Source organism: Prinia subflava, chromosome 2 (assembly GCF_021018805.1).
Source record: "Prinia subflava isolate CZ2003 ecotype Zambia chromosome 2, Cam_Psub_1.2, whole genome shotgun sequence".
Classification (NCBI taxonomy): Eukaryota; Metazoa; Chordata; class Aves; order Passeriformes; family Cisticolidae; genus Prinia; species Prinia subflava.
In genome coordinates, this window is record NC_086248.1 from 92,863,750 (window position 1) to 92,883,389 (window position 19,640).

The 19,640-nt window shown below is 43.0% G+C and overlaps 1 protein-coding gene and 1 long non-coding RNA gene across 6 annotated transcripts in view; one reads left to right on the forward strand and one right to left on the reverse strand.

The window, feature by feature from the left end:
• The window catches only part of LOC134547278 (uncharacterized), a 124,747-nt gene extending 122,814 nt beyond the window's left edge, over nucleotides 1-1,933 (reverse strand). For all 4 annotated transcript variants that reach the window (XR_010079430.1, XR_010079432.1, XR_010079429.1 and 1 more), the window contains exon 1: nucleotides 1,769-1,933. This is a non-coding gene — a long non-coding RNA (uncharacterized LOC134547278). The remainder of the gene's footprint in view (nucleotides 1-1,768) is intronic.
• A 192-nt stretch (nucleotides 1,934-2,125) lies between these two features.
• SMYD2 (SET and MYND domain containing 2) overlaps nucleotides 2,126-19,640 on the forward strand; it is a 36,555-nt gene continuing 19,040 nt past the window's right edge. For both annotated transcript variants that reach the window (XR_010079428.1, XM_063391032.1), the window contains exons 1-5: nucleotides 2,126-2,436; nucleotides 5,075-5,138; nucleotides 11,796-11,906; nucleotides 13,518-13,578; nucleotides 16,045-16,169. Coding sequence is in view for 1 of the 2 variants with exons in the window: in XM_063391032.1 (XP_063247102.1) it covers nucleotides 2,255-2,436; nucleotides 5,075-5,138; nucleotides 11,796-11,906; nucleotides 13,518-13,578; nucleotides 16,045-16,169 (543 nt within the window). In the remaining variant the exon portion in view is untranslated. The remainder of the gene's footprint in view (nucleotides 2,437-5,074; nucleotides 5,139-11,795; nucleotides 11,907-13,517; nucleotides 13,579-16,044; nucleotides 16,170-19,640) is intronic.

Here is a 19,640-nt window from a genome sequence, read left to right on the forward strand (position 1 = left end):
TTTGGACACAGAGTCATTTGAAACACAAATAAAATGCTGAGTTCTGGAAAAAACGCAGGAATTTGCCACTGATTTCACACTGTCAGTGTGACCAAGATTTCGCTACTGGAGTATATCATGCTGTTTTCAGATTTCAGAAGCAAATGCTAAACCACTTCATTTTACTGATGCAGAGAGAAAAAAAGCTGAGAATATTTCAAAATAGCTTATAATGCTGTAACAAGATACAGCAGCTGAAGAGACAACTGGGCATTTTAAGGGTGAAAATAAAGAATACGTGTTTACTAGGGTTTTTTTGTAAAACCCTTTTTGTTTATTAAGAACATTTTAAAATCTAGACTATCTATTTCCTAGAAGTTTTGCTCTACTTTGAGTGGGAATTAGTTCAAGGAATTTAATAGCTTGTGCACTGCAAGAAGTCAGAGTACATGGCTTTAGGAGCTGTGACTATTTGTCTAACTATAATGGATCTACAAATTAATCAAACTGGATTGACCACAAGGGCAGTTTCCCAGATAATGTTAATTCATTCTTAAAGTGAATACATTATCAATCACTATTTTTAAATACACTTAGATATAAAATAGTCTATTTAATTAAGAGTCCAGACCTTCGAGCTTGATATCGTCATTCTAGACTGAACTGGGAGGTAAATGGCAGTCCTCATGCACTAGATGAGGCTCTTGGTTAGATACTGCTCTTATTACTTTACCTGGATACCCTCATTCCATCCCTGCAGGTCTACAGTTGTACATGATCAACATCTAGCTCAGTTGTTGAGGGTGACAGGGTATTTTTCCAGGGCTTGGACCTATTTTCACTGCTCAGTCTTTCCTTGTGAAAACAGTGATGTTTTAACTAGTTCAAATAATACTGATCCAGAAAGATACATTACTTTTGCAGTGGATCCACTAATTTTGTCAAGTTACGATGCATGAGAATATCAGAGAAGTTAAAAGATATGCAACTGGATCTACATTAGTTATATGGAACAGTGCATTGTTAGGGCCCTGAGGGGAAAACTACACCTCAACCTTCGTGTCCAGCTTCCCTGGGGACTCCCACCCACCTTGTCTGCTGCTGCCCCTGGGACCTGGCTCACCCGCGGTGCCTGGGGCTGTCAGTGACCCTGCAGGGAGAGGCTGTAGATAACCTGCCCAGGTTATCCATCCAGGCGGCCACAACACCTGAGCTCCCTGTGACCTGAGCTGCAAACCTGCTCACGGCCGAGGCGCCTCGATCTGCGGGGCCCTGCTGCTCCTCTCGGTGGCACTTCATCACCCGGGCGTGAAATCAGTTTCAGATTACCCCAGTGACTATTCTGCTACTGCAGTCAGTGTATTCCTTGCTCACTGTGTTCCTCCAGAGTTCCAAAGGAGAAGCTCGCACGGGTAACAGGCAGCTTCTCCTGAAGATATTTAAAAGCTATTCCCTGAGGTAACCACGATCCTCACAATATTACTGCACAGCAATGGGGCATGAAGTATTTCTTGGTCCTTTGGCAGACAGGTACGTTCCGAATGTGATAAAACAAAACCAGCCACTATCTCTGGCACAGGAAAATGTGTGGTTAGGCCCACCAAAAAAACGAAAAAAGAGAACAAAACCAAAAACACCCACAACAACAAAAACAAACAAAACAGCAAGCCTCCCCCCCGAAAAAGAAACCCACCACCCTAAAAAACAAACAAAACAGCTCAACGCAAATCTTAGAGGCTGGAAAAAGCCACTGGTGTGAAGCAGGAGAGCAAAATCACCTCAGTTGTACCTTTCTTCAAGCGAACGGGACTCGCTTCACTGACTTCACTGGGAACTGTATTAGAGAGGGCTGTGAGGGCAGCGGGAGAGCCCCTTCCCCGCGATCCGGGAGGGCCTGGGGGATCCGGGTGAGCCTGGGAGATCCGGGAGGGCCGGGGGATCCGGGTGAGCCTGGGGGATCCGGGAGGGCCGGGGGATCCGGGAGGGCCGGGGGGATCCGGGAGGGCCTGGGGGATGCTTGCACCGCACGCAGGTTGCCGTGGCAGCCCGGCCCGGCGCGGGCGGCAGGCCCGGCCCGAGCCGCGGCCAGGCCTGTGCGGGCGGCGGCTCCCGGTGCGCAGCCGCCGGCGGGGCCCGCGCCGCCCGGAGGAGGCGCTTCCCGCGGCGGGCGGGCGGCGGCGGCGCCGGGCGCCCGAGTGCCGGCGTGCGCGGCCGGGAGCGCAGCGCTGCCAGCCCGCCCGGCACCCCGGCCTGCCCTGCCCTGCCCGCGGCCGGGATGCGCTCGGAGGCGGCGCCGCAGCTGGGCGGCCTGGAGAGGTTCGCCAGCGCCGGCAAGGGCCGGGGGCTGCGGGCGCGGCGGCGCTTCGCCGTGGGGGAGCTGCTGCTCAGCTGCCCGGCCTACGTGGCCGTGCTGGCCGTCAGCGAGCGCGGCAGCCACTGCGACGGCTGCTTCGCCAGGTAGGGCCCGGGCGGCGGCCGGCGGCTGCGGCGGGGCAGCAGGACCTGTGCCCCTGCTCGGCTCGCGGGGCTCTGGCAGCGTGGAGGTTTAAACTCAAAGCTGGCTTCCCGTGCTCAGCAGCTCAGGAAAGAGAAAGGAAAAGGAAAAAAAAAGTTTTGCTCTTCCCGTGCTCTGGCGGTCACGGAGACACGTGCGTAACCATCCTCTGGCAGGAAGTTTCATTGATCCGTCTAGTTTTGTAATAACTTCGTGTTCGCTGCTTTTAGGGAAGGTTAGATAAGGGAGAAAGGGTCTGCAATCGCCTGGTTCTCACTTCACATTCCATAGTGCGGGCGGAATATATGTGAATGAAATGACTATATCTCCGTAATGAAATATACAGAAATATCTGTATATTACCTCCGTCTGATACCTTAGTCCGCAAATTACTTTTACCGGAGCGGAGCGCGGGCAGTGCAAGAACGTGTTTGTCTCATGGCTGGGAGCGCTGGGACTGGAGCGCTGCCTGCTCCTGCGGGCTTTGGGGTCCTGCTGCTGGAGGGATGCGGGGGGCTCGACTTTGCCATGGCCTCTGCAGCTGCTGCCTCACCTGTGTGCAGGGGAGGCATTCAAGCGTGTGCCTCAAGCCTCTCAATATGAGCTGCTGCAGGGGGAAAAAAAAGAGCATATTAGGGTTAGCAAATTCAGCATGGATATGACACTCTGGCATGTCACGCCACACGGTATTTTTAGAAGGTGTAGTACTTTCATAACTTCTGACAGCTTACTGAGGAATTAAGTGCTTACCTGGTTATAACTCAGAGCAAATATTAGTAGTTGCCTCAGTAAAGAAAAAGAGCAGTTGTAATTGTGCTATTTTTATCCGTTCATCCTTTTTCTTCCCTCATTACCTTATCTACTGATGACTTGTTCACTTGATTGACCCTTCTCTTTGCATATGAACACCTAGTGCAGTTCCTAGGGAAGCCGGTGAGAGTTCCATCAATTTGAAGAAGGGTACAGCTGAGGTGATTTTCCTCACCTCCTTTACACCCTTTCCTAGCCTCTAATGTTTATATTGAGCTGTTGTTTTTTTGGTTTAAGTTGTTTTGTTTTTTTTAACCTTTGTACCTAACCAAAGATTTCCTTGTGCCGAAGAAACTGCCTGGTTCAGTTTATCATACTCAGATTTGTCCGCCAAAGGACCAGGGAATACTTCCATACTTCACTGATACGAAGTAATACTATAAGGATAATAGTTATCTCATGGAATAGCTTTTAGTTATCTCCGGGAGCAGCTGCTTGTTATCCATGCAAGCTTCTCCTTTGGAGCTCTGGAGGAGCACAAGGAGGATCAAGGAACATACTGACTGCAGCAGGACTGCAGTTAGTGGGGTAATGTGAGACTTATTTCACACCAGGGTGATGAAGTGCCGCTGAGGAGCGATGTCTGGGTGATGTAAGGCGATCCTGCAGTGCTCAGACATGTGTCCTGTGTCTGTGACTGTTGCATTAGCACTGAACTAGCACGTACTGGATTCCAGACTCTGCTTGTTGAGCTTGCAGAGAGCCCTAGCAGGAAGGCTGGGGGCTCCGCACCAGCCGTGGGAAGGGAAACTTGGCGAAGTTGTCATGAAAACTTTGGTGGTAGCATGGCCAAAATGAGGCTGTAATAATTGTATTTTTATGAGATAGTGGTTGTTACTTTAAATACACTGTTGTAATGTCAGCAAGAGGAGTCGTGATGTTAGCCCGGCTCGCTCATGTTGCACCTTGTGTGCTTTGCAAGTACAATCAGAGGATGCCAGACTTGCTGAGTTTTATGGGCTCCGAATGCCAGTGACCACCAAAATGTTGAACACTATCACATCTTATGAGGACCCTTACCCTTGATTTTCTCTGGTGAGCTTACATCAGTTTAGGACTTTTTTTTTTTCCTACTTACACCGTGGAGGGTGTACAGACATTTTAAAAGCGTTCAGTACTGCTGAGAGATCCCTACTGCTGTCATACCAAAATGTCACTTGTTGGGTAACACATGTTCTATTTTTGGTGGGATCTGTTGCAACACATGCACTTTAAAGCAGAAAAGGACCTTCCTCGTGGCAGTTCCCTCTGTTGGGGTATATACAAATATAAAAAAGGAGAGTGTGAGCCTTAGGTCTGCTCAGAATAAGAGATATCAGAGCAGACAGGGGCAGTAAGGGGCTCTCAGGTGACAGGAGACCGACAGTATATTTAATAACGCAGTATTTTTTCTTGGCTTTTGGAGGCACTTACTCATCAGAGGTCATGCATTCTATAACCAAAGAAGCAGTAGAATGGTCATAGCAGAACTAAAGGGTTAATACTGTGAACAAGTACACAGAGCAGTTTTGAAGTTTGCAAAACACAATAAGTAGCTCATTGTGCATGGCATAGCAGCAAAAAAATGATGCTGTCTGTCAAATAGCATAGAGTAACATGTTTCCAAACCCAGCAATTCATCAAGAAAGCAGAGTGCTTTTGCATGATGAGAGTTGCTTGGAGAAACGTGCTTTTGAAAGTCTAATACAGTTTTCATTGTGAAATGCAAAATGCTGTGTAAAAAGTGATCCAGCATACAGTTTTATTTCATTCAGGTTTCTAGAATAGAATAACTTCTGTTTTCTTTTTAAGGAAAGAAGGATTGTCCAAGTGTGGAAGATGCAAACAGGCCTTTTACTGCAATGTGGAATGTCAGGTACAGTCATGCAATTTGTGAGGGTGGGGAGGAGGGAGGGGGGGGTTGCAGAGCTCCAATTTCTGTTTGTGTGGCATTGATATGCTCTAATTATACCTATGGCTAATAGCAGTCCAGTCAGTTCCAGCATCCCACAGATGCTGACCATGGAGTTGTGCATTGGACAATTACAGGATTTCGACATGGTCTGCATGAGTCTTTCAAGATCAGTAGCTTCAGGGCTTGGTACCACTGAGACTTTGATTAGAGCTGCCTGTCAACCCACTAATTATGTCTGTATTACTTCTTCCTTTAAGGACAAACCATATCATTTAGCATTAGTTCACTAAACTGGTAAGAAATCCCATGTCTAATGGAAAACAATCAAACCACTAAAGAGCCATCTTAGGAGAGAGAAGTTTTGTAGGATTTTTTTTTAATTAGAATATTTGCAAATATTTTGAGTATTAAGACTACCACAGCTGATGGTAGTCATAACCATTTGAAACCTACCAGGCTTTCAACCTAACTTATTGTGGCAACCTTTATTCTTTTTGTGTATTTTGTTTTTTAAAGGCCCCTGCATGTAGAATGTAAGCGCATACTGAAATAGAGCAATACAAAGACGTCCAAAACATTTGCCTGCAGTTTTAGCTCTGGTTTTGATTCAAATTAGAATAAGCACCTTAAAAAAGAAAAAAACAAAAAAGGACATAATTAGAATCTAGCCTTTTTGGGCCCTCGACTTGATGCAGAAGAGTTACCCAGTTTCAGTGTGGAAAGACTCAGCCGGGTTGCTGGTGGAATAACATGAGCTATGCAAGGTCCGTGGTGCTGGGCACAGAGTGTGGAACAATGCTGATGAAGGATTTGAGTCACCCAAGGTTTGGCATGCAGCAGTGTGTTAGCTATAAATAATCCAAACCTTCTCCTGCATGTTAACGTGCTGTTGGGTGCATGGGTACATGCCAAGTGGGCTCTGTTGTCATTACCTGGCCAGAGATGTCGTGGTTTGTGCTGTTCAGTTCCCAGGCACTTTGGACGTGGCTGTTGCTTTTATTTCGAGGATATATCTTATTCTCCGGTTGCACAAGTTTCAAAAGAAGCCTGACCTCCCCTCAGTTTTCCTTCTGTTACCTCCCCTACTTCCTGCTTTCCCACAGAATCCTAGTGAGTTGTGGGTGAATCAAATAACCTTTTGGTTTTGGGGCACCAGGAGAACTCAAAAGGCTTAACAGAAATGGGTTTTTTACAAAATTTGCAGTCGTTCATAGAATTTCCAAAATGAAAGCTTACTGTATGAGCATCCTTAAGGATCTTGAGAGGAATCTGGATGAGCTTTAAAGGCAGTGTAGGAAAGCCTATGATTCATTCATGAAAAATGCTTGTTTCTAAGAAATGTCTCCTCATGTCATTATTTCTTACAAGCTTTTAACTAGACGAGGGAAGGAAATCCTTGAACAAAGCAGCTGTTTAGCAGCTTTTATCTGAGACTGTGAGTTTCTTCTCTTACTATATAAAATTTACAATGGTTTATGAAACAGCTCTGCAAGATTTTCTGAAGTAGCAAAGCTCAGTAGTTTGTGCTGGGAAGAATAGCAAGTAGATGCCACATTGGAAACAGAAGAACTTATTTCTTCTCATCTGTGGTGCTTTGCTTTCACCACCAAGTGGCCCTCCCTCAGTGTCCTGACTTCCAGCCTTGACACAGTTTGTATTTTCATATTTACAAACAAGAAGGGATTGATTTTTTTTTCCCCCAGTAAAGTTTTGTACATGTATTTCTTTTTTTAGATTGATTTTTTTTTTAATTTTTATTTTGTGGTGGTCAGAATTCTTGCTCTCTAGAGGGATGTGTTCCTAGAATAAAAACCTAAACTGCTCAAGCTGAGTGTCCTTAAGTCTGCTAAAGGTGATGCTCAGCAAAAGCTTGTCTGTCTGATAAGTTAGTGAATTAGAATCTGTCCTACCTGTTGGTGTGTGCTCTAGATATAAATGCCTTTTTTAGATTTTGTTGATGTCTAAACTATAGTATGATGTGCACAGCTACTAGAACCTCAGTCTTGCTGGTGATACACACATGGCTTTTGATTCCCTAGTTGATATAACAGTCTTCTGTCTTCTGGGCCCTTCTGATGAAATTCATGAACGTTGCTGAGATTGAATTCTTTGACATTCTTTCGAAATTACCTTCAAGTGCAATATTCTCTAGAAATGGTTCTCCACTGAACTGTATGTGCTACACAGACAGTCTGCATCTTCATCCCTGTCTTGCTCAAAGGCACTTTTCAGTAGTTCAGCAATTCTTTATCAAAGACAAAAAGGATATTGGTGCCTTGATACTGAATTTATGACACTGGAATGTACAGGAAATGTGTCCCTTTTGCTTCCATGGATGTGGGACATCATATGACAGTGATAAAAGGCCAGGGCTGTACTTGAGAACTGTCATGGTATTGGTAATTTCGTTTTTATTTTATAAGTTAAATTTTCCCTGTAAATCCATATTTTTTTGCTCAGTTCAGCTAAAAATTATATGTACCCAGCAAGGGCATGGTATGGTTTCCTATGTTGGTTAGTATGTTGTTAGTCAATACAATTCAGTTAGACAAATGTTTACCACATAAGGCATATTGGAATGAAAAGCCAAAGTTTTTGAGCTTCCTCTTTTCTTACTTAAAGATGTCCTATACCACAATTCATAGGAATACCTGCTCATTGTGGGGAGAGGTGGATCTGTGAGATGTGGATCTGCACACACACAGGCTTGGCACAGCTCCTTAATGCTCACGTTTTGGTCTCTTATTTTGCTTTTAGGATAGATAACCACATCTTTGGCCTATATTAAGCTGGATGTTTGTGAGTGGAAGTTGCCTTCACTGCCTCTCCTTGCTGCTTTTAATGTTTTGTGGGCTGAGTCTAGTCTGGGTTTGCTGAGTCTTTCTTTTCCCAAGCCCTAATCCCAGTGTCCTTTTAAAAGGGATTGTGATTTCCAGCAGATTCACACCGTCCCACTCTCCAGTTTCACCTCCTTGGAGCACAGGCCTGTTATTATAATAGTGGCTTTCAGCCCCCATCTGCAGCTGCTCAGGACTTGAGTTCTTAAACTATAATAATTTTAGTCAAACAGGAGGAGAGTTGTGTTCATTTTTTCTCTTTAGAAATTAGCTGCTGAAACACCCTGAAGAGAAAAAAAAATGTTTTGAGGCTTGGTTATGTGGTTGCAGTTTTGGAAATGGTGAACTTGAACCATCTATTGGAACTCCTCTTGCTGTTATTACACATGGCTATCATTTACCCCAGACAGGGTGGAGATCAGCTAGCCAGTGTGCAGAAGGAGAGGTTTCTGTGGTGATTTTCAGCATTTGAAATATATTTTGAACAAACAATTTATGGGTTTTTCTTAACATGTCACGTTAAAGGCTGCCATAGTTGGTATTGCTGGAGTATGTGAAACAGGTATTTTTAACTAGTAAGCCTCAAAATGTAATTGCACACCTGTAATTAGCATTAAGCAGGTGTGTTTTAAATGGGACCTTGTAGAAATTGCCTGCTGCTCTTTGTTGAGCTGTAGAAAAAAATAGAATTTTTTTTTGCCCTAATGATTCTGCACAAAAGGATTTTGGTACTGCAAGATTGCATTGGGTGTCTGTCCCCCCTATATTTTTCTTTGGTAAATATCTCCTGTGAACATGTTAAATGTTAACCCATGGAAGTCAAATATCCTCTATAGCCCAGCATTTGGTAAATGATGATAGGGGAGGATGGCTGTGAAGATATATAAAACTTCTACCTTCACTGCTTGTTGAAAGGCTGTATTAGAAGAGAACTTTACTGATTAATATCAGACGTCAGAAGTTGCCTCACTGAAATTCAGTTAAAGAGTTGGATGCTATTTGATCACAATTTGGCCATAAAATTTTGAAAAAGTGAGCTTAACCCCTGCACTGGCTTGCCCATCATTTCTCTCTGGTATTTATGTGTGTTTCTTTTTAATTGAGTGAAATAGAACAGGGTTTTTATTTAGTATTGGAAAAGTCCATGCAAAGAAAGAGGTGTGGGACATTTGTTTGGACCTGAGTCTTATTTTTTTTTAATATTATATTCTGTTACTTGTTGTTTTTCTCCTGTAGTGAGGTATAAGACTGTGTTCTGGGAATCAATCCAGTAGTCCTGGATGGCAGAATCTTTTTGAAGAACTTGGTAAAGAGGAATGTTCCCATGCTTTGATGTAAAAAGCATAAGCTTTAAAGCACTTCCCTTCCAAAAAATGTTGTCACTCCTAAATGAAGGGAAAAATATTGTGGAAAATAGGAAGAAAATATCATTCATGTAGCATTAGGGATTCAGCTAGAACAATGCTACTTGTTATAATTCAAACTACTTGGAGGAAAATGTGGAAAAGAATGCAAAATACAGTCCTGCTGTGATCGCAGGGAAAGCTGCTGTCATGGTGTTTCTATCCCAGGTATTACTCAGTCATCAGAACTCTCTTTTTTTTGTGGTATTTCAGGCTTTTATCTCATTTTGCACAATTCAGCCGTATCTTGTCCCTTTAGCCTCCCTACCAGTTCATATAACTCAGTATGATTCTGCCTGGGGAAAGATTTTAATTAACGATGTGTAAAGAATAAAGGGGCAAATGGAGTTTTTTGAAAAAACACTGCTTTGAGACAGGCACGTGATTTTGCATTTTGATTTTTTGTTTTATCGGGTAATTTCTCCTGTTTATTTAATGGGTGTGTATGGATGAGGGTTCTGCAAAGCTTGAGGTTCAGTGCCTTCACTTTTTGAACAATCATGCTAATATTAATGGGTGTCCTGGGTAAGCAAGAAGAGGTGAGAGACGAGATTTCCCTCTGCCTCTTTTTAGCCTTTAGCCTGTAGATTCCTAAGCAAAGACTGTCAGGAATTTTCCAGAAAAGGTTTTGGGGCATACGTAGGAAATGGGTCTCTCTGGGGATGCATTTTGTAGTGTGACAGCTGTAGGAGTCGAGAGTGTAATTTCACATGACATGATTACAGTGTAATATACTATTTTGGTTCTGGTCTGTATTGCCACATCCTCTTAGAATATTTACACCGGAGCTTAGTTCAAGCAGCCTGTATGTAGGTTTTTTTGGAAGTACCATACTGAGGTATCGAGGACAGCAAAGTTGACATTGTGAGGGGTTGAATACCCTTGCAGTGTTGCACTGCTTCAAATCCTACCCAAGGCTGGGGCAGGTGTTAACCTTTCTTTTCCTAATAAAATAACCCCTAAAAGCTGTCCCGAGACAGCTAAAATAACTGTTTTCAATGGAAAAATTTTGGTGCAATAACACTGAAATTAGTAATCGCAGCTTTTGTTTTGATCTGCAAAACCTGTAAATCCACCTCCCTGTACACGTGCAGCAGATCTACCAGTCCTCTGTAGATGCTTCAGACAGCCCCTGTGTGTCTCCTGGTGTTTCAAATGGCTCCTGCCTTTCGTGGTTAGGCACCTGAGGGAAATCATTCCTCCTGTGCCACTCAGTCACTGTGATGGGCTGTATCGATGGGGTTTTAAAATTATTGTTAAAAATTGGGGGTGAGGGGGCCAACACAGGGTCTGCCATACTGAGTGAGTCACAGTAATGGGATTTAAGAACATTCTGGAAAGTATTGAAAGGTTTCCAAGTTTTCACTTACAGAGTTGTGGGATTTGTTGTGAGTTTTTATCTTGGCTAAGTATTTTCCACCAGTTCGAATCTGGTATGAAAACATTTGATGCTCCCTATGCAGACAGAACACTATAGGTCTGTTCTAACACAGTGCTATAAATGTGTGTTTGGGATGAGATACAACAATAAATAACTGCATTGCTTGAATATTTCCATGTTTAAATGAATTAATAAAATGAAGTTTGATGCAGTCTGAGGACAGCCTGTGCTAGTGCAAATTATTAATATGTGATTCTGTGCTATATGGAAGATTCTATGGCCTTGGTACACTTTGTAGAGTGACAAAAGTCAGTGAGTGCCTTTTGCAATCACCCCTGTTTGTTACTGACTGTTGAGCTAGAAATACGCTTTACATTAACTAAACTATATTCTATACATTTAACTAAAATGTTTGTCTGTATTAGTGTGTTTTCATTGTCTAGCTGTACTTTGACTCAATATTTAAGGAAAAAAATCTGATAATTCCATCAGAATGTTTGAGTTTGACCTTATAGTCAAATGATTCTTAGGGATTGTGAATCCATTGACTTCAGACACATTACTCCTGATTACACCAGGGTCACCTCATAATGAGGGGCCAAGGTATTAAATGGAAATGAACCCAATAAAATCATCAAGCTCAGACCTACTGCCTCCTCACATGCTTGATCTGAACGATAAGAACTGGTGATTTATAAATCATGTTGTCTGTTTGCTTCTTTGTCATTTCATACTTTTTTCCATTGAGTAAATGAAGATGTTCTGACCTCAGCTCATCCCTTGTGAATTTGTTTGAATAAAGCAGGATAGCTGTACCCTTTAAATGTGACTCAAGGTTTTGTTCAGATTTAGTGAGCACCACCTTATTTTTTAAAGGAAACACATTTCACTTGACCTCTGGGATCTGGCAGGACTTGCTTCATCCTCTTTTCCAGAAGTTTTATCTCCATGACACTTTTTTTTTTTTTTAATTATTATTATTTTGCTGTGTTTTCAGAAGGAAGACTGGCCAATGCACAAGCTGGAATGTGCCTCCATGTGCACTTTTGGGCAGAACTGGCAACCCTCAGAGACTGTGAGGCTAACAGCAAGGATCCTTGCCAAACAGGTGAGCAGAAGGCAAGGCTTGGGAGGTTTGCTGCTGCTCCAGCTGCCAGGGAAGGCAGGAAAATGAGAATTGACCGACAGTAACTGTCCCTGCAAGGCACACACACACACACACACAGAAGTTTCCTGTGGACAGACAGGTGTAACACAGAGCTGCAGCAGCTGAATGAACTGACCATCAGACCACTGCAGCAGGGTCAGGGCCAGCATAGTCTAGCTGGAGACTTTAGCAGGAAGCTAGCAAAAGGCTAGTGAGGTCTTCAGCTGTAACCTATGGCCAAGGTACTGCTGAACAGAGCGTGGAAATGTTTACTGACAGTTTCGCATTCGTGTTTCAGCCTCTGTTCTGGTAGATTTGAGGTCTTGGTTATACATGTGGGCAAGCACCAAGGCCACACTGATGAAGAAAAAGAAGAATAAGAGTTGATATTTGGGCTTAAATTCCAAGGAATGCTTCTAGAGTTACCTGGCTGCAGGCACTGATACCTTTATGAAGCAGTTGCCTGTTATATTTTTCAGTTACAGCTTCATAGCATTGTGTAGCATATAACTCCCAGTACATTTGTGTCAAAAACACCTCTGAGGTATTCAGGTATAAACATTTATGATTATGAGTTAGGTGGTGAAAACCAGAGTTTGGGAGAGAAATCTCAAACCCTCAGTCTTTGGAGAAAAAGAATATCATGAGTAAGGAAAGAAGGTTGTAATGTCAGCTTCCATTTCGGTATTCTTTAACTGTATGGATACTGAGAATCACACAAATGCTTACAGGGAGGGGATGGGATTCATGAGTTTCAAGGTTATTGTGCTGTGTATCTTTGTAGAGCTCTAAACTCTCTCTGCAAAAACAAATCCTCTTTGAAGCATATTTTCGTGATTGAGGTCTGCTTATGTGACAAGGGCAACCTGGACACTGTATGTAGGGAGGATTTTGGTGGCCTTCTGGGAAGGTAGCTGCATCCTTGCTGTGTGTGTAGATGTGTGTGTGAATCTACATGCATGTGACTTAATTGAAGCTCGTTTTGGTGGTGATCTACAAACAAAATCGAATGTTTAATGACAAGAAGTCGTTGGAGTAAATTTCTGCTTTTATTGCTTACAGGGAGGGGGGAGAACCCTACATGTCATATAAAAGCTAAATATGCAAACCACAGTCCCTGAACCTCAGCTGCTGGGCCACCTGCAAAGCCATATTTAATGGCCAAGATTACAAAGAAGTGGCCTTAGGCCAACAGTGGAGCATTGCTTTTGAACTCTGTCAACAGTCAGTTTATTCACTTTCCTCAAAGCAAAGCCTGTCTTCTGCCTGCTTGCTATTGTTAGCAGCTTTCTGGGTGTCTAGAACAAAGCAAATGACATATTTAAAGTACTGTTCGCTTTATGTATATAAATTTGATAGGAGTTCATCTTTGGCTGCCTAATTTGGTGTGGTGAGAATATTTCTATGCCTTTACTTAGGGCAGTCAGTTTAACTCATTGCTGTTCATCAACTCTTATAAATTCCATAGACTGTAAATTTGAGTTTGTGTTACAGATAGGAGTTCCCAGATTCTGAATGAGTACACAAAACAAAGTGAAACATAAGAAAATCTTTTCTTTTTCCCCTTGTTAGAAAACTCACCCTGAAAGAACACAGTCAGAGAAGCTTCTTGCTGTAAAAGAGTTTGAATCACGTAAGTAAAAAAGGCTTGCAGGTAAACAAAGGTTTGGACTTAACTATATAAATAATTTGTTTTGCCATGGCTCCCCTCCATCAACACCTTTCAAAACATCCCACTCCTACTGAAGGAAAGGAGTAAACAAAGAAAATTGTGGTTCCTCATTTTTTTGAAAATGCAGTGCTTTTCTTTCTTTTTTTTTTTCTTGGCTGTTTGTGGGAGCTGTGAAACGAGGGTGAAAACCTAGACAGAGTTAATTATGTAGCATACATCCATCTCTTCCTTCTCTGGTATTCTAGTGTCTTTTGAGAATTGTAATGTTGTAAAATTAAAATAGCTGGTATTTGTTACCAGGAGGCATAAAATCAGAGACAGCACAGTTGCTTGATGGTGACAGTGACTAAGGGGCTAATTGCAGAACCCTCTGGACTATGCTTCAGTATCTGTCACTGCCAGTCAAATCTGACATGTTATATATGATTCCATGTCCTAAATGCTCTAAAATAATCCAAAGAAGGAGATAAGGCAATGGCTTGCTTTTAACTGGAAAGCTGCTGTTTACATCCAGTAAGGCTGAGTTAGAAACTGACCATTAGTGACCATCCTGGCACAGTTTTCACCAGTCTGTTGTTTTCTTTCTTGGTGCTGAGCATAATATACACAGAGGCAATGGGTTATATATTCACATCACTCACTCTGATGGCTTCCAAAACCTTTTACAAAATGCTGAAAAAATGTACTCATTGCTAGGACTTGAAGCAGCAGAGTAACCAGGCACAGTAGTCTTATTTGCTTCCTGAGCAAAAACTCCTGTCATTGCTTTTGGGACAGCTGGGGGAATGAGGGGGAAAATGTCAATATTTCACTTTGCCTAGGGCAAGGATAGTTCTACAGGTAGGTTGGCAGGATAGAGGTTGAGGCGAATGGGTAAGTGCTGAAATAATTTCTGTGTATCCTTCTGCATTCCAGCTTGTCTTCAATAATTTATTAATTTGGGAGATAAAAGGTTGAAATGTTTTTTTTGTTGCAGTGTCGCGCTTGTCCTCTAGAAGCCTTTGTTTTGTTAGTAGGCATCCCTGTTTCTGCTGCCTTTTTCACTCACCTCAGTGCTTAGCTTTATCAGTTGTCTTGTGCTTTGCAATACCATATACAGGACAGGAAAAGGCACCTGGTTGTCAGTTAGAAGCTCAGAATTTCTTATTCCTGGTTTGTCTTAAATCTCATCAAATGGTCCCATTTCATTTTCCTCAGTGTTTTTTGTGACTCCCCCATCATTCACATCTGCTCTTCCAAGTAATTTCCTCATTCTTCCACTATTGTGCAGCCTTTTCTCTCCACTATTTTTTTGAGTTGGAGAGAGCAGGAGAGAACTAGGAACACTACCACTGTGAGTGAGTGGACTAGGAAAAGTCTTCCACTTTGCTCTTGAAGGGAGAGAGAGGGGACCAGGAGTAGTATATGGTTGATCATCGGGCTTACTCTGCATTGCCCAGGTAGGAAAAGGTTCAGTGGCCATGGTTTTGGCTAGAACTTGTCATGGGCCTGAGAGTAAATCTCTGAAGAAACCCATAATGGAATACAGTTGGCAGATGTGCCAGGACATTTCCACTGATGTTCCTGCTGTCTCCTATTGATAGATGTCTGTAGCCTAAGCACATCTCTGTTGGTGGTCACCCCCAGCCCATGGAGATGTGGGCAGGCACTGTTTGCTGCCTCCTGAAGCAGATACTGCAGTCTGTCAGATGGATTGCATTCCTGGGTACCCTCACATTATCCTCCTCTTGCTGCAAAGGGAACCCTTGTAACCAGCCCCAGAGTTGTTGCTAGATCCCTGTCACGTGTGGCCACAAATAGTTTGGACTTCTGTGCTAGGGAAGACCACGTCTTTTGAAAGCAGCAGGGATAGTGCCTTAGCAGCAGTTTGGGCTGGATTGTGCTGGTAGGAATAGGTCTGTATGAGGAAGTTTCATTACATAAAGCATCCTTTCAGCTATGTGATGGTTCGTGTGAGTTCACACCATGGCAGGTGGGACGTTGTGGCTGGTGAGGTGGTGTCAGACAGCTGAGAACAGCTATCCCCAGCTGATGGGCTTCCAGAGTGCCAGGGCTGGCTGGGCTGGCTGCTAGAGTTAATAAATGCACTTTAAAGACTACAACCCTTCTCCCAAGAAAGTAAAGTCTGTGTCCAATTATCTTCTAACCTAAAGATGTCAGAAAATGCTTTTTAATCCTTCATGTTGGGCATGGGCTGGACTCGATGAACCTGAAGGTCTCTTCTGACCTAGTGATTCTGTGTTCCTGTAGCGCACGTGTGGCTTTAGCAGAGGCAATGCTATGTTTGTGGAAGAGCAGGCACTTCTTGCAGTACTTCCAAGTGGCTTGTCCTTCAGGGCTTTCTGTGAAAGTCTGGGCCTCTTCTAACTTGAGTCTGCCTGGAGGGGTTTTCCTGTTACTGAAATGGAATGTATTTTTTGTCCACAGACCTTGACAAACTAGACAATGAAAAGAGAGAGCTGATTCAGAACGACATTGCTGCTCTTCATCACTTTTACTCAAAGCACTTGGACTACCCTGACAATGCTGCCCTTGTAGTTCTCTTTGCACAAGTAAGTTGGCTAGAACACAGCCTGCTTAGGTGGATGGTGCTGTAGGAGCTGAGTTTTTCTGAAATGGGGAGAATGTTAATGGCAATGGAAAGGATAGCTCTTTGCTTATCTCAGGGACAGGTGACTGTACTTGATGGAGATCTGCTTCATTGAGCAGTAGTGGCTGGATGTGCCCCACTTCCATCCTGAGGGGAGAGACTCTTGTCTGCACACTTTGCCACTGAGGAAAAGGAGAAACAACCTTTAATAAACCCTGTCAAAATTAAGCTTCTTGTGGGCACAACACAGTGTGGCTGTTGTTGAACTAACATGGAAGGCTGCTGGCCTGAGACCCCGCAGAGGCAAACCCTTCATTCAGGCTTCAGACTTGCAGAAATCCTTGCTGGTCAGGTCATCATTGTGTTTGACCTTCACAGGGAGTAAACTTCAGAGACGTAGAAAGAGCAGCAGAAAGCGCAGTCTAAAACTTTTATCTGGTGTGTGGCTTTTAAATGTAGTCAGGTGGTTTGGCCATCTGGAGAGATGAAGGAAAGACAGGATGTCTTGTTAGATAACTTCTGATATGTCACTTCTTTTTTCTCACCTACTTTTCATATGCATCTGAATTGAATGTATTGTAGTGGATGGAATAATACATTGGTGGAATACTGAAAGATCATTTTATTCTTTTTTGCTTCAATATCAGCTAGTTTTGTACTTAAGTTTCTGAGTAAAATAATCTTGAGATGGGGGCAAATATTGACTTCTGTGATGAAAGCTGAGATGGAAATATCCTATTTGGTAGAGCTGGGCATCTAACAATAAGGAGGCACAGTTACTATTTCATTAATACAGAGGTACTCTTATTCTGTAGGGGAATGATTCTTTAGGATGTTTAGCATCTGCTTATCATCCCTTGTGTTGTTTCTAATTTCACATTTCCTTTCAATGATGAGGTGGTTTGGTGGTTTTTGTTCTGTTTTGTTTTTTGGGGTTTTTTTTTTTTAAGACTTTATATTGGTCAGAGGGATACTTTGAAGCTGTTAGTGCAACCAGTTTCTTGTGGTATTTCTGAATATTTTTGTTAGAATGTAGGCAGAATTCCCCAAAGATTTCATTATTTTGGCTATAATGACTTTTGTTTCGTGTCCTGTCCAAGAACAGCTCCACCAGATTGTAGTACTTTAACTGACTTCTGTGAGCTGCTGACTCCCAGATCTCACATTCCATCCAGTCTTCTCTGTGGATGTCACCTGTAGGTGTTACCTTAAGCTCATCTTGATCATCGGGTAACTCTCTGCCACTGTGGACATCAGAATTTTTTGAACTAAAATCTCTAGAAGTCATCTGGATGCTTGTCAGAAGTGTTTTACAAGATGCAACCTTCGGAGGTATTAGTCCCAGGATAAGTCTTTCCAGAAGAAAGGGAGGGATGCTTGTACTTGAGCTGTACAAACATGTTTTCTAATAATTAGTTAACTTGACCTAAAACCAGTAGTATGGATATGCTGCTGCTCCTTTGTTTTTCTTCAACACTTACTCTGGCCTCATGTGGTGTATTTTGCTCCTCCATTCCCCATTGTTTCTCCCTGTGGTTCAGGGCAGTCAGTTAGGACTTGAGCGTCTCTGGCTCCTTCTCACTGCTTTAGTGAACTTTGCCTGATGCTCTTCCTTACACAGCCAAAGTGCAAGTGGTCCTTTTGAGTGGAATAGAGTTCTTTTGTCCAAAGTCCTTGCCTTTCAGTGCTCTCTTTTCAAGCTGTTGGCATCATTCTACTGTCTTTTGTCCCCATGGAATATAGCTCTTGAGGCTGGAGCTTTTCTTTCTCAGTCTCACCTTGTCATACTCTTCCAACAGTTTCTCTCCTGCCTCAAGTTCCAGCATCTCACCCTTTCCTTGAAGACCTTGGATTTCATGCCCCCCTTTCACATTCTCTTTTCACCATTGGGAACAGCCTTGAACTCCAGTTTTACTGCTATTGTCTCTTTACTCCCTCCACTTTGCCTCTTTTTAGTCATGCATTCATCTGGTGAAACCAGTGATATCTCATCCCTTCTAATCCCTCTTCTTGTGTCATTTCTGATATGATGCTTTCATGAAGAGTGTTGTCTCTGGCTTTAGTGGAGGGGAGTTGATGATAACTCACTACATATTTTTAAATATTTCCCTGTGATTCAGAACCATCAAGCTGTTCTTTGTCAGCCTTTGTAGCCTTATGTTCTTACTTGCTGTTGATATTATCTTTCCCTTCTATTGTTTTTGCCTTCACTAATTAAATTTTGGTTTTGTTTCAGGTATGCTCTTGAATTGGCCAGTTGCATGCCCATCTTGAGAGACTGGGAACCTTTGGTTGCTATATGGCTAAAAATAACAGGATAAAGATCAAGCAAAGATAGCTGAGATACTGATGAGTGAATCAGGATACTTGCCTTAGTTGTGAACTCACCCTGAGCAGTTCATACCTGAGGAGTGGCTTTGGGTCTTTGGGTACTTTTAGAAGCCAGTTGAGGCTACATTCCAGCTTTTGGGGCTTATCACTTTGCTTGGTGAGCAACCTGGTCTGCTGGAAGGTGTCCCTGCCTCAGGGGATTGGAGAAAAAACAAGAGCTTGGAACTCAATCTTTACAGTCCCTTCCAACCCAAACCATTCAATGGTTCTGTGATTATTGTTGGTAGTGCTTGTTGTCAGCTCTTACCCTTTTCAGAACAAATACTGCACTATACTTGATTGACTGTTCCTGTGCCCTTTCTAGCTTTAACTGGACTTGGCTATGTTGTTTTAGTGAGTAGTTGTGTTAGTGTGTTACTGGTGCTTTTCTCATGTTTGTAGGGAGATAATGGTGAGTGTAGAGAGGGTTCTCTTTGTGTTGGTATGTGTGTGATTTGAAGTGGAAGTGGAATAAAGTACTTGACTGAGGTGCATTTTGGCACTTAAAGTCATACAAACCACATGAAAAAAGCTGAAACTTCTGTAAGATTCCTTTGACTTGGATGAGAACAAAAGTGAGAAGGTTTCAAAACCTGCTTGAATCTATTCTGTAAGAGAGTTTTGTGAACAAGTTCTTTTGATCCTATGTCTGTTTAAATTAGGGATACACTTCCTCTCATACTCTGTCCTTTTTCTGTCCCCTCCTATTCTATGTCTTTATGAGGTTCAAGTCTTTCTCAGTGCTTTTGTTGCTTTCTCATGTGCTTTAGCTGTAGCTGATATGTGCAGTCTTTGATGACAGGTGCCATTGTGGCAGGTCTTGGTGACATATGCTGCATCAAAGCTCTGCACTGCCCCAGCCTGGCTGACTTTGCTGCCCTTCATTCCCACATTGCTCCTTGCATGTGTAGTTCTGCCTTGGCCCTTTCCTTGTCATGGCCCAGTGAAGTCTCTTTGCCCCATGTCGGGACGAGGTTTGGTGTGCTCCACTTCTCCTGGTTGGCCCTCCAAGGAGCAATTAACTGGACGTGTCCTGAGCAGGTGCAAGTGTTGGGCTGTCAGT